We start from the raw sequence: 13,933 nt of genomic DNA, 5'->3' as shown, positions 1-13,933 counted from the left end.
CTGCCTACGTTACTATGCAAACTTTTTAGATTCTGTTGGGACTCTGTTGATTTAGCTTCCTAGAGTTGTGTTTTTTTTTAATTAATTTTAATATATGTTATTTTACATCATCTAAGTTTAATATACATTGTTTAAATTTTGCTTAAATTGGGGGACATAAATGATGGCTTTTATTTAGTGTCTAACAGCCTCATAAGGTCTATAATTTGAGGGTAAGTAATGTTTACAAATTTAAATATAGAATTATTAAGGTGATTGGGATGCTTTATTTTGAGTTGTGCCTCTCTGGTACAGTATGATTATAGATAACATTTTCCCTGTTTAGTTTCTGGCATAGTACACACTACTTTTAAAGGTGGACCTGAAAAATATCTGCATACATCGTAATCTGTATATTCTGTTATATAAAATGCACAGTAAGTTTCTGTGACAGGTGCTCAATAAATGCTTACTGATTGACTTATTTTTTGGTATAATTAGCAAGTAGTGCAAGCCTGGGCTGCTTTGTTATCTGAAATGCTTCAAAAGCTTTCATTCTGTGACTTAAAAGACTGGTCTATATTTTATTTTTATATCTGCCTTAAATATATTTTTGTGGGTGTCTCATATGGGGTTAGCTATGAAGCACTCTTTTTTTAAAGACATATTTATTTTTAGAGAGGGGGAAGGCAGGGAGAAAGAGCGGGAGAGAGACATCGGTGTGTGTCTGCTTGTCATGCTCCCCCAACTGGGGACTGGCCTGCAACCCAGGCAGGTGCCCTAACTGGGAATTGAACCGGCAACTCTTTGGTTCGCAGGCCAGCACTCAGTCCACTGAGCCACACCAGCCAGGGCTGAAGCATTCTTTTTAAAAAAAAAATTTTTCAGTTATATTTTACATTTAATTTTATTTTGTATTAGTTTCAGGAGTACAATATAGAGCTTAGACAGTCATATATCTTACAAAGTGTTTTCCCCAATAACCACTGGGCTCCATATATGGACAATACAAGATTACTGACTATATTCCCTATGCTGTACTTTATATCTGTGTGACTATTTTAGCTACCAATTTGTACTTCTGAATTTCTGTACCCTTTTCACTTGGTCCCCCAACCCATCCCCCTTTTTGGCAATCATCAGTCTGTTTTCTGTACCTATGAGTCTGTCATGAAGCACTCTTAAACTAGAACAAGAATTTTTCTTTTTTCTACTTTTTCCCTTGCCAAATTTTATTTTACTGTATTTAATCTTAAGGTTTATGCATCTTTAATATATCCGTACATGAATTTTGTCCACTAGAAATAACACTGTTGCATCAATATAGACTTTTGGGGGACTATTCAGTCTAATGATGTCTGTTTAACATATATCAGTGATTAATAATTTAGCTCTTGGTTGTTTGCTCTGTCCAAATGTTTTATGAGTTAATTACTTTTTATGTTTAATTAACAAATTTAGGTTTATCAGTACTCATGGTAAAGATCAGTGCTTGGCACTAGTTGGTTTTTTTATAAGGGGAGCACTCAGTAGAATAGTTTAGGTGTGCTTGCTTCCCAATACTTTATTTATTGTTGGAATGCTATATTTCAGAATAACTGTGTAGAATTCATTGAGGATGATGAGGAGCAAGTGGACATTGAGACTGTGGAAGAACTCTCTGAGGAAATTAAAGTTGACCACATGAAGACCACAGCTGCCCACACACAGACTTTTAAACAGACGTAAGTTTTATTTCTTTTTGGATTATTGTTTTTTGATCATAAACAAAATTGTTCTGTTCAGGTCTGGTTAACTGACCTGGTCCCTTTATTCCTCTAGCTTTTTTCCTGATTAGTAGATGAGGAGAGGAGCTAGAATTCAGAGGTAATTAACTTGCCTTGGTTATTGCTAGGAAACTGTGTAAAGGTGAATAACATATGCTTTTTGGAGCCTACACATTGGTATTAATCTACTAGTGCTAGTTTGTAGCTGTTTAAGCCGTTAATATCTCTGAATCTTAGATTCCTTACCTTTAAAGTGAGGAAAATGCCCCCATTTGAAGTGTTAAATGAGGTAATATATGCAACTAACATAACTGATACAGTGGACTACTCAGTAAAGGGTAGTTTCTTTGTCTTTTAAGAATAAGACAGTAAATTCTAGATTTGGTTCCTTACTAGGTGAACAGGTATAGTTAGGAAAATTTTCCTACCTGTTAAGCTGATGAGGTGAAAATATAGAGGACATGATGACTTGATCCAAAAAATTTATTTAATTTTTTTGTTTTAGTGAGCCATGTGTTAGAGATTGGGGTATGGGAGAAAGAAGGGAAAGATTATATGAGTTCTTACTTTGTGCCAGACATTGTGCTTTTCCTGTTAACTCATTAACCACCATATAAAGTAGCAATGAGTTGAGAAAAGTAATTTTTTTAAAAATTCAATTTATTGTGGTGACACTAGTTAACAAAATTATACAGGTTTCAGGTGCACAATTCCAGGACACATTGTACACTGTATTGTGTTCATTACCCCAAGTCAAGTCTTCTTTCATCACCATTTATCCCCCACTATACCCTCCACTACCTTCTCCCATACTCCCTCCCCACAGCAGTCACCACTCTGTGTCTGTGTTCCTGTGTCTTTTTCTCTCTTTTAAAAAAAATTTTTGCTTAATCTCTGCACTCCTCAACCCCCAACAGATACCAGTCTGCTCTCTATCCATGAGCCTGTCTTTGTTATGCTTGTTAGTTCATTTTGTTCATTAGATTCCACATACGAATGAATTCATATGGTACTTTTCTTTCTCTGTTTATTTCACTTAGCATAATGCTCTTTGGGTCCATCCGTGCTGTTGGAAAGAGAAAGTAATTCTTCATCATTAGTGATGTTGAGAATGTCTAAGGAGGGGGAAGTAGTCCTAATAGTTTTTTTCACTCTAGAGCTGTTTGGAGGCTACTTCAGTTGCCAGGTGGTTTAGGTTGAAAGGGTTTAAATCTCTTAAAAGCTTAATTCAACTTAAGTTCAGTAGTACTGGGCTAGTATTGGCTGTATATAAATTCAGCATACTAAAATTGAGTTCCTAAAGATTAGCAACAAATAAAAAATGTAATCTAAACACTACCATTTACAATAGCAACAAAAAAACCTGGAACTGTCAACAAAAGTTTTTCAGGACTTTTATAAAGTTATATTGAAAGACGTTGAAGAAGAATTCATTAGATGGAGGCATACCATCTTCATAAATTGAAATAATAAAGAGCCAAGAATAACACACGTATAGCCACACAGGACAAACTGTTGTAAAGGAACAACTTTTAAGAATTTAACAAGTTTTTTCTGTCAGAACACCATGAAAACAGTGAGAAGGCAAACTCAGACTATAAGGAAGAGATTCGCAGTAGCATTTGACACTATTAGTTTAGCTCAGTTGATTTAGAGCCTTGTTCTGATACACCAAGGTTGTGGGTTAAATCCTGATCAGGGCACATGTAAGAATCAACCAATGAACGTATAAGTGGAACAACAAATCGATGTTTTGCTCTCTCTCTGTCTCTCTCTCTCTCTCCTCCCCCTCCCCCTGCTTCCCCCTCCCCCCCCCGCCCCCCGCTAAAATCAGTTTAAAAAATGTTTACCCTGGCTGGTATGGCTAAGTGGATTGAGTGCTGGCCTGCAAACCCAAGGGTCGCTGGTTTGATTCCCAGTCAGAGCACATGACTGGGTTGCTGGCCAGGTCCCTAGTTGGGGGTGTATGAGAGGCAACCCCACATTGATGTTTCTCTCCTTCCCTTCCTCTCTGTCTAAAAATAAATATTTTAAAAAAATGTTTGACAAATGACTAGTATCAAGGATATAAAATAACTGTTACAAGTTGGTAAGAAAAAATGATTCAGTTGGAAAAGGAAGTAATGGGTATCTCAGGCAATTCACACAAGAGACAACTGGATGGCCAGTAAACAATGAAAATTTGTTAAACCTCACAAATAATTAGGGAAATGTAAATTAAACCACAATGACTTTTGCTTCACACCTATAAGATTGGCAAAATGGAAATTTCTGATAATACTATTATTTAGTTGTGTAGCAATGGGAACCTACTACAGGTGGGGGTGTAAATTGTAACCACTTAGTAGAGAAGTGTGACATTACTAAAGCTGAAGATGTGCATGCCTTCAACCCATTAATTCCACTCCCAGGTATATGCCTTAAAAACACACACGTATGTACAAAGGGTTATATATGGGATGTATGGAATGTGTGCAATGTATCCATTGCAACATTGTGAAAATTTGGAAACAACCTAAAGGACTACTAACATTCTGAAAAAACAAACTTTGGAAAATTCACACTTTGAGATACTATATAGCAGTTAAAATGATTGAGCTGGAACTATATGTATTAACATGTCTCAGATGTAATAATGTTGAGTGAAACAGATCAGTTGAAGAAAGATACACTTAATATATAAAATGTTTAAAGTACCACATAGTATTTTCTGTTTAGGGATACATTCTGCATACCTAGTAAAACTATAAATATTTGCATGGTAAACTCAGTTGGGGAATGTTTACCTGTGAGAGAGAAGGAAGGAAACGTGATTGAACAGGCTGCACGTAGGATCTCTAACAGATTTTATTTCTCAAGCTGGGTGGTAGCTGCCTGGGTATGTTTGTTTCTGTAGGGTTGTATGTCTGAAATATTGTATGTTGTGATTGAAAAAGTAATTAGTTTTAGGGATGATTTGGACAGTGTTTCTAAGAGGAAAGAATAAAGTATATTGCCACATATCTGACCTTGTAGAAAAGAAGCTGGTAACACTTCAGAGAATTTGGGATGGTTTGGTTTAATATTGCTATGAAAGTAGGTCTTAGGTTATTGAATTTCACTAAGTCATTGAAAAAAACTGTCTTTACCTAGATGCCGTACCCATATGTCTGCAGATGAAAAAGCTGCTGAAAGGAGTCGAAAGGTATTTATAATACATTTAATGATAATTACTCATTTAATAAAACGTGTAACACTTGTTTTTAGGGTTAAAACAACATAAGCTATATTAGACATATTCAGAGTTAGTCTTACCAGTGAGTTAATATATAAACCTTTTTAAAACCCTTAACGAGCCCTGGCTGGTGTGGCTCAGTGGATTAAGCACTTGGCCTGCAAACTGTAGGGTTTAATTCCCAGTTATGGCACACGCCTGGGTTGCGGGCCAGGTCCCCAGTTGGGGATGCACAAGAAGCAACCACACATTGATGTTTCTCCCCTCTCTTTCTCCCTCCCTTCCCCTCTCTCTGAAAATAAATAAATCTTTAAAAAAAACCCTCTTAATGAAATTATATTGTTAATTTTTTTCCTCTCTTAATTCTCTATTACACCTAGGTGATAGAATAATTTAGAAAAATTAAAACGGGTATGGGGCACTGACTAGTGTGGCTCATTTGGGTGTCATTCTGCAAAGTGAAAGGTTTCTGGTTTGATTCCTAGTCAAGGCACATGCCTCCGCTGTGGGCTTGGTCCCCAGTTGCTATGGGGTTAGGGCGCATATAGAAGGCTAACTAACTAATCGATGTGTCTCTCTCACATTGATGTTTCTCACTCTCTCTTTCACCTCCTTTCTCCTCTCTCTAAAAATAAATACATAAAATCTTTTTAAAAATGGGTATGGAATTTATGAAAATCAGTGTGCTTACCAATTTTCATAAATTCCATGTCCACTTTAATTATATAATGTTATTGTTGCTATTTTGTCTTCTTAATTTAAGAGATAAAGATAATAATGGGGATTGGATTGAGTTCAAGTGTGCTAGTCAGTCCTTTCAAAGACCACTTGGTATGATTAGTTCAAGTTTTAATTTATTTTTGGGATCACGTGAGACATAATTACATGCTTGTAATCATTTTGTACATATTATATATATTTTTATCCTGAAACATTTTTTATATATGTTTCATAATAGCTTATTTATATAATCCATTTTTTATACCCTAATTATTACATGTAAATTATTTGTAGTGTTTTGCTCTATTTAAACTTGGCATTCATTTTCTTGTATTTTTTATTCTCTCATACTAATGCTCAGTGAATTTAACTTCAGAAGAACAGTGATTTTATATAAGTTTTGGGGTACTAGCAGGGTTATGATAAAGACAAACTGTCAGATAAAAAGGAAGGCAACTAGAAGCATTAGGGAAAAACACAAAATCAAGAAACTGTAGAAGACAGGAAATATAATTATCCTTAATTATTGCTTTGTATGAACAGTATTCACATTGTCATAATAGGGTAGCCACTCTTAGTGATTTTGTAAAATTTGTATAATCTGTGAATAAAGTGTGAAAGACAATTTCAGTCTTGTAAAATGTTGAAGTACAAATGACAAATTGGGAGATAAGAGGGAAGAAAAAATAACAGGAAGGATAGCGAGTGGTAATACGCTCATTTTACAAAGAGGTACTGTTTGTTGGTGAAGTGAGAGATTGATGCAAAGGGATCAATAGAAGAACTAAAATTAATGATGTATCTATATTAGGAAGATGGGATAGTAAAATGAGGTAAGAGTGGTATGCGCTAAACCCTCCTCTGCATAGCAGGAAGTAAATAGATAGCCTTGAAAGTTGAAAAGCATGAGCTTAAATTACTATTTTTTAATTTAGGTATAAATTTCAGAACCAGAGAAGGCAGCTAAAAGCATCAAATGGTTGTTTCTGTGGGTCCATGTACAGGTGCAGGGCACAGTTTCTTTTCATTATAAGCCTTTAAAATATTTATATTTAAAAGTTTATGTACATCCATTACTTCTTTATAGTAAATAATTTATAAAACTGAAATGGAATAAATAAAGGAAAAAGGAAGCTTAAGTAAGGCATCCTGAGGGTCAAGAAAGAATTTTCTGAAAAATGAGAAGTTTGAGTTTTAAATGTTAAGAATTTACACTATTGAAGTTAGGTTTGGAGGAAGTATAGATTGGTAGGGTAGTCAAAATGACAAATTGAGAGGCTGTTATGATAGTCCAGGCAGAAAATGGTGGGTGTCTGATACAGAGCAGTGCCATCTGGGATAGAGGAAGAGGGAAGATAAATGTGAAAGATATTTAGGTGGTAATCTTTTGTTTGGATAGGCTTCACCAGTGCCTCTAAAACTGAAGCCTGATTACTGGAGTGAAAAATTACAGAAAGAAGCAGAAGCTTTTGCTTATTATCGCCGCACACACACTGCCAATGAGCGGCGCCGGCGTGGTGAGATGAGGGATCTCTTTGAGAAATTGAAGATCACATTGGGGTTACTTCATTCTTCCAAAGTTTCCAAAAGTCTCATTCTTACTAGGGTAAGTGTTCTATGTAAGTGACAAGAGCTTGACTGAGAGAATCTTCTAGAGATACTAGAAGAGAAAATATTACCATATGAGGGAGATTGAAATACAGTGGTATTTAATATTTGAATATGGACTAGTGAAAGCCCAATACATCCTTTAGGGGGGGAAGTTCTTACGTTGAATCAGAGTAGCTTTTCAATAAAAGTCAGATTCTTAATTGGCAGAGCTATCCTTACTTCAGATAAAGTCAGGCCCTGACTGGTGTGGCTCAGTTGGGTGTTGTTGGGCGTTATCTTGCAAAGTGGAAGGTCACTGGTTCAGTTTGTGGTCAAGGCACATGCCTGGATTGCGGGCCAGGTCCCCAGATGGGGGTGTGTGAGAGGCAAGCCATCAGTGCTTCTCTGACACATTGATGTTTCTCTCCCTCTCTTCTTTCCTTCCTTCCCCTTTCTCTAAAAAATAAATAAAATCTTCACATAAAAGCAGAAACCCTGATAAGCTGTGTTTAGCACAATCTCTTTACATTGATGTTCTCCGTAGCACTTAGGACAGTTTATCCCAGTGAAAACACAGCAGAAGTGATACAGTTTGACATACTTCTTAACAGTGACAGTCCTTTTAAAAGAAAATCTGAAATACTCAAGCTAGCAGAAGTTTTAAGTTTGCATGTAGAATATCTAAAGTAATTTCATTTAAATTGCTTTTAAAGTAGAAGTTGTAGGGGAGTAGAAGACAAGCCATTCATATCCCTCTAAACAAAGTTATTTCAATGAGATTTTACTTAGACTAGGAGATGATTTAAAAGTCAGTTATTAAAATTTAAGCAGAGTAAAATGTTTTGTGTCTACTTGTTGTGGAAACACCTGTTAACCACCCAGTGATGCTTTTTGGAAATAATCATGTGCCCTAGAATTATAAACCAGAAAACCTGCAGTTTAACAAAAAATGATTTCTAAAACATCATGAATTATTTTAAGCAGCCTTATAAAGTCCTCTAAAATATTAGATTAGAAATTTTTTCATTATAGAAACTGTGTAGGAAAGAGCAAATTGATTGACATGACATTATTTTTTCTGTTCTAGGCATTCAGTGAAATTCAGGGACTGACAGATCAGGCTGACAAGTTGATAGGACAGAAAAATCTCCTGACTCGAAAACGGAATATTTTGATACGGAAAGTATCATCTCTTTCAGGTGAGACATGTGAATGATTAATAAATAGTGTAAGTTTAAGTATATAGTAAGGAGAAACTCTTAGTAGATCTTTCAGATACTACTTAGTTTAAGGCTCGGTTCCCATAGTTAATGCAGAGTTATCTTTTGACTGGGTGGGATATTTCTTTTGGATTATAATCACTCTTGCTTTCCATAGTTTCTGGGAACAAAGTTAAATCAACTGGGTTTCAATCGACTATTTATTATTATTATATGGGGTCGTATAGAGAGTGACAATTTATTCCCTGTCAACTTATAGGTAAGACAGAAGAAGTGGTCCTGAAGAAGCTAGAGTATATTTATGCAAAACAACAAGCACTAGAGGCACAAAAAAGAAAAAAGAAGATGGGATCAGATGAGTTTGATGTGTCTCCCAGAACTAGCAAACAACAGGAAGGATCTTCTGCATCACCTGTAGATCTTGGACAGATATTTATAAATAACAGGAAGGGGAAACCTTTGATTCTTTCCAGAAAAAGAGACCAGGCCACAGGTAGGAGGGACATTCTTTGCCTTCCTTAATGTAGAGGAGCATCAGTTTAGTTTAGTTGCTTAAACATCTTGTGGCCGTAATTTTAGTTGAAATTAAATGAATTAAATATGGGTTTTATAAAAAGTCAAACATTACATTTACATTAGAGTTCAGTTTCCAGCTTTTCACATTCCAAGCAAATCCTGAGTTACCGGTCATGGTAACATTTAAGATGTACTTCTGATATAGTCTGTAGTCATACATATTTTCCTTTAGTGTTTTAGTGAGGGTTTTTTTGGGCTGCCATCTTTTTCGGACTATATACATGAACCTTTGATTTTCTTGCAGTTCTGCTCATCAGTTGTGAGGCAGTTTGGGTATAGCTGAGAAAAATAAATTGGAAAAATTTTTAATTTGATTTTGTTGAATCAGGCTCTATTTTCCAAGAGATTGCCTATCAGTGAATTGTTATAAAGGACCAGAGTCAATTTGTTTTAACTTACTGCTCTTTCTACTCTTGATTTTTGGAAGTGAGGCGATACTGATTTTACATCATTTGTTTATATCCTTAGAGAATGGTATATCCTTTTTTATTCTTTGGATAGCCTAACATATGAACCAGGAAATTTGGTTTTTAAAATAAGAGAGAGTAGTGATAGACACTAAAATGTGAGCTAGTTTTAACATTGCAGACTCAAATGATGTTATTGCTAAGAAAGGATTATAATGATCATTTAGTTCAGTTACCTCATTTCACAGATGGAAAAACTAAGGTCTAGAAACTTGAAATAATTTGTTAGAGGTATGTAGGAAAACTAGCCTCGGTGTAGAATTGTGTGTGTCTTTATCCAGATTCACCATCAGGACTATTAGAAGCATTCCATTGAAAAAGTGCTTCCATAGCTCTGTTCCTCAACAACAACAAATTCTGATCATTAGAAGAACTAGTGGACAGGTAGCCATTATTCAGTGATAAGTGGTTCAGAAAGTAAATTCCAAGTTGAGGTTCCTTAACTAAATTTGAATTTACGTCTTACCTGAAGTCAGTGTGTGGTTTTAGGGCTGTTTCCTAGACTCATAGACTATACTTGGATTAGTTGAAGATTTTTTTATCCATAACTAGCCTCTGATCTTCCTTACAGAAAACACCTCGCCCTCTAATACTCCACACACCTCTGCCAACATTGTGATGACTCCACAAGGGCAATTGCTCACCTTAAAAGGTCCCCTATTCCCAGGACCAGTGGTAACTGTTTCTCCTGCTCTATTAGAAGCGGATCTGAAGCCTCAAGTTGCCAGCAGTTCTGTGGCTCAATCAGGTATGTCATAGGTGTTATTCTCTATGGATAGTGAAAAAGAGTCATCCCTCTTTTATGTCACAGTGACAGAGAAAGCTTTTGTGTTCTGCAGTGATGAAGAACTGTTGTATTCGCATGTGCCGTGGTATGAGATGACCCTCATTTTAGAACACATTTGACTCTATCTGTGGTATTGATTGGTCGTTTTTTATCTGGGTTTGGGAACCATTTTGTGATCTCTAGGTATTTCTAACTAGGAAAAGCACTGAAAAGATGTGAGAGTAGAAGGAAGAGAGGAGTCACTGTTTTAGTTTTTGGTACTGAAAAATATTTGTTAATTTTGTATTATAGTTAGAGATGGTGCACTCCTGTATTACCAGCCTGATTGTTTGAGCAGCACTTGATGTTGGAGATAAGGGGTAGAGTTGAAAAGGAAGTCTCACTTTGATGATTTAGGTTGTAGGTACCTAAATTTCTGTTACGGTACAAGGATATCCTTACTAATGCTAATAACTACTAAACCCAGTCTGGAGGCATCATTCTTTATCTTACTGTCCTGACTATAGGGCTTCATTTTTTCCTCATAGTAATTAGTTGGGTGAACAGAATGGAGATGCATGTCTGAATCAAGATAAAGAATTAATTTGGGTCTTGGAAGGGCAGTTTAGTTGGGGTGAGAGTCATCCTAATATGCCAAGATTGTGGGTTCAGTCTCTGGTCAGGGCACATACAAGAATCAGCTGAATAAAAAACAGATGTTTCTCTGCCACTCCCTCTCTCCCTCCCTTCCTGCTCTTTCTCTAAAATCAATAAATAAAAATTAAAAAGAATTAACTTGGGGAGCATTTCAATAAAATAATTAAATAGAACTTTTATTAACGATGGAATATCAGGTAGTCTTTTGATTGGATTTTACCTATTATCGTGTTAGGTTAGTGCCATAATTTGAAGGATTAACATTTTTTATCCTTTTGATAAAAGTAGGTTGGAATTTTAACTGTAGCTCCCCAAATGGTAATTGGGTATGAATGAGAGATAGGTGTTTACTACTGTAGATCTAAATGAAGTTTTTTTTCCCCCCCCAGAAAACGACGACTTATTTATGATGCCAAGAATTGTTAATGTGACATCACTGGCCACTGAGGGGGGTTTGGTAGACATGAGTGGCAGCAAGTATTCTCATGAAGTTCCTGATGGCAATCTACCTGACCACCTGAAAAACACTCTCAGGAATGAAGATAACACCTTTGAAGATTCAGGTAGACTCTCTTCCAGAGGCAGCCATAGAGATGGTAGAATGGCATTGGGTCCAACACAGGTTTTCCTGGCAAATAAAGATTCTGGTTTTCCACAAATAGTTGATGTATCCAGTATGCAGGAAGCACAAGAGTTATTACCCAAAAGGATTTCTGGTGATATGAGAGGGATTCAGTATAAATGGAAAGAGAGTGAATCAAGACGGGAGAGACTGAAGCCAAAGGAGTCTTCATTCCATAAATTAAAAATGAAAGATCTCAAAGACTCAAGCATAGAGATGGAACTAAGAAAGGCAGCATCAGCTATAGAAGAAGCGGCACTGGATCCCAGTGAACTGCTAACTAATGTGGAAGATGAGGATGATACTGATGAGACACTGACTTCTCTGCTCAATGAGATTGCCTTTCTTAATCAGCAACTAAATGATGACTCTGTTAGCCTGGCGGAACTGCCTGGCTCTATGGATACAGAGTTCCCAGGGGATGCTCGACAGGCTTTTATCAGTAAGCTTCCTCCTGGGAACAGAGCAAGTTTCCAGGTTGGCCACTTGGGAACTGGTTTGAAAGAGTTGCCTGATGTACAAGGGGAGAGTGATTCTGCCAGTCCTCTCCTCTTGCACTTGGAAGATGATGACTTTTCTGAGAATGAAAAACAAATTGCAGAACCATCCTCTGAGCCAGATGTCCTTAAGATCGTTATTGACTCTGAGATAAAGGATTCCCTTCTTTCCCACAGGAAAGTCAGTGATGGAGGGAAGAGTACTTCTGGTGTCCCCGCAGAGCCTGACAATGTTTCCTCACCCCCCATTTTACACATGAAGGCTGGCCTAGAGAACAGCAGTACAGAAACTTTGTGGAGGCCTATGCCAAAGCTGGCACCTCTAGGATTAAAAGTAGCTAATCCTTCCAGTGATGCAGATGGTCAGAGTGTCAAGGTGATGCCTTGTTTGGCACCTGTAGCTGCCAAAGTTGGGTCAGTTGGACACAAAATAAACTTAACAGGGAACGACCAGGAGTGCCGGGAGAACAAGGTGATGCCTACATTGGCACCCGTTGTGCCCAAATTGGGCAACTCTGGGTCCTCACCAAGTTCTGCAGGGAAATGAACTAACTTGTCCTCAAGCAGAAGCCAGTCTGTGAGGAGATACCTTTTTCTGCTGGCATCTGTTTGTTTGTGTCATGGAACTGTGATCCTTGACTCTGATGCAGTAGACAGTGGTAGAGAAAGGGGTAGGGTGCTGACCTGGGATTAAGAAATTACTACTATGAAATTCTGATCATGTTAAAAATGTGTTACCTCACTTGCGGTGCTGGGTCTCCTCATCCACCCTAAGAAGATGTGATCCATTACTGAACATGAGGTGCCCCTCTTACCCAAGAAATTAATAAGATTCTAGATTCATAGTGGTTTCCTAGTTTTTCTCTCCCAGAGAAAAAGCTGCTTGAGACTTTGGACTTGTTATGGACTGAATTGTAGTTGATAACTGTTTAAGTGTGAAATCCAAGGAATGTGATGTACTTGTGCAGCGGGATCCAGAAGAGAGTTTTTAGTTGGTGTTTCAAGAGTAGGTGGAGAGATGAATAGGTACCATGGAATACCAAAGTGAAGTACTTTGTGTCATTCAGCAAAATTCTCTTTCATATTCCAAATAGCTTCTCTTCCCTTACCTTTTCAATCGGAATTATCAATCTGAGCTTTCTGATAAATTAAGAATGCTTTTAACTTTATTACTAAGATAATTATTTTGAGATGTTCTCCCTTATTGTCTTTGGGCGTTGAAAAGACCATTTCATAGTACCAGACTCACCTGGAATATATATTTTGAAGGTAGGCATAGAGGGAGCCATCCTCCTTTCACAAATCATGTCACTCGAGAGACAGCTAAAATGTAAAGCATTCCCTCCCCAGACCAGAGACAGTGGCCAAAATAAAACATGTGGGGCTGGGTATTTCCCAAATCAAACCAGCCTCCTGGTGCTTGAAGGTTCATTTATTATTACCTGCACAGGATGTTAAGTAAAGAAAAGTCATAGTAGGCACTCTTTACCAGGGAAATAAGACAGTATTTGAATCACAAGATATATTTTTATTATCTGCTAACATGGGTTCAGTGATCTGTAGAGCTTTTTCACTTATTTGCTGTCAGGGTAGGAAGGACTGACAGCCTGTAAAGATAAAAATATTTATATTTTTGTATAGTTGTTTTCATAGATTTCTCAAAGGCTGAAGTTTTCAACCTAGAAGATGAGATTTGTATTGAGTATAGAAATGATGTTTCCTATCTAGTTTGTAAATAATCATGGTGCACTTGAGGAGTCTCTTGGAAACTCCTGGGGGCAAGAATCACTATTCTGAAAATGTATAGACTGGGATTTAGCTGCTGCATTTTGCCTTTCTTAAATAATTATATTTTGGAA

The 13,933-nt window shown here is 36.9% G+C and overlaps 1 protein-coding gene across 4 annotated transcripts in view; it reads left to right on the top strand.

Moving 5' to 3' along the window:
- Positions 1-12,897, top strand: part of MGA (MAX dimerization protein MGA) — a 148,383-nt gene extending 135,486 nt beyond the window's left edge. For 3 of the 4 annotated variants that reach the window (XM_054565561.1, XM_054565560.1, XM_054565559.1), the window contains 7 exons: positions 1,573-1,703; positions 4,878-4,929; positions 7,079-7,285; positions 8,357-8,468; positions 8,749-8,982; positions 10,104-10,280; positions 11,345-12,897. In XM_054565561.1, coding sequence (XP_054421536.1) covers positions 1,573-1,703; positions 4,878-4,929; positions 7,079-7,285; positions 8,357-8,468; positions 8,749-8,982; positions 10,104-10,280; positions 11,345-12,621 — 2,190 coding nt within the window. In that variant the 3' untranslated portion in view covers positions 12,622-12,897. Of the gene's footprint in view, positions 1-1,572; positions 1,704-4,877; positions 4,930-7,078; positions 7,286-8,356; positions 8,469-8,748; positions 8,983-10,103; positions 10,281-11,344 lie in introns of those variants that run through there. The other variant, XM_054565562.1, reaches the window with a different exon arrangement.
- Positions 12,898-13,933: the final 1,036 nt, after the last annotated feature.

The sequence above is a fragment of the Pteronotus mesoamericanus genome, unplaced genomic scaffold (genome assembly GCF_021234165.1).
Source record: "Pteronotus mesoamericanus isolate MK-2021 breed Mesoamerican mustached bat unplaced genomic scaffold, CSHL_Meso_final contig_164, whole genome shotgun sequence".
NCBI lineage: Eukaryota > Metazoa > Chordata > Mammalia > Chiroptera > Mormoopidae > Pteronotus > Pteronotus mesoamericanus.
Note: the sequence above shows the minus strand (reverse complement) of the source record. Positions and strands in the feature narration are given on the sequence as shown.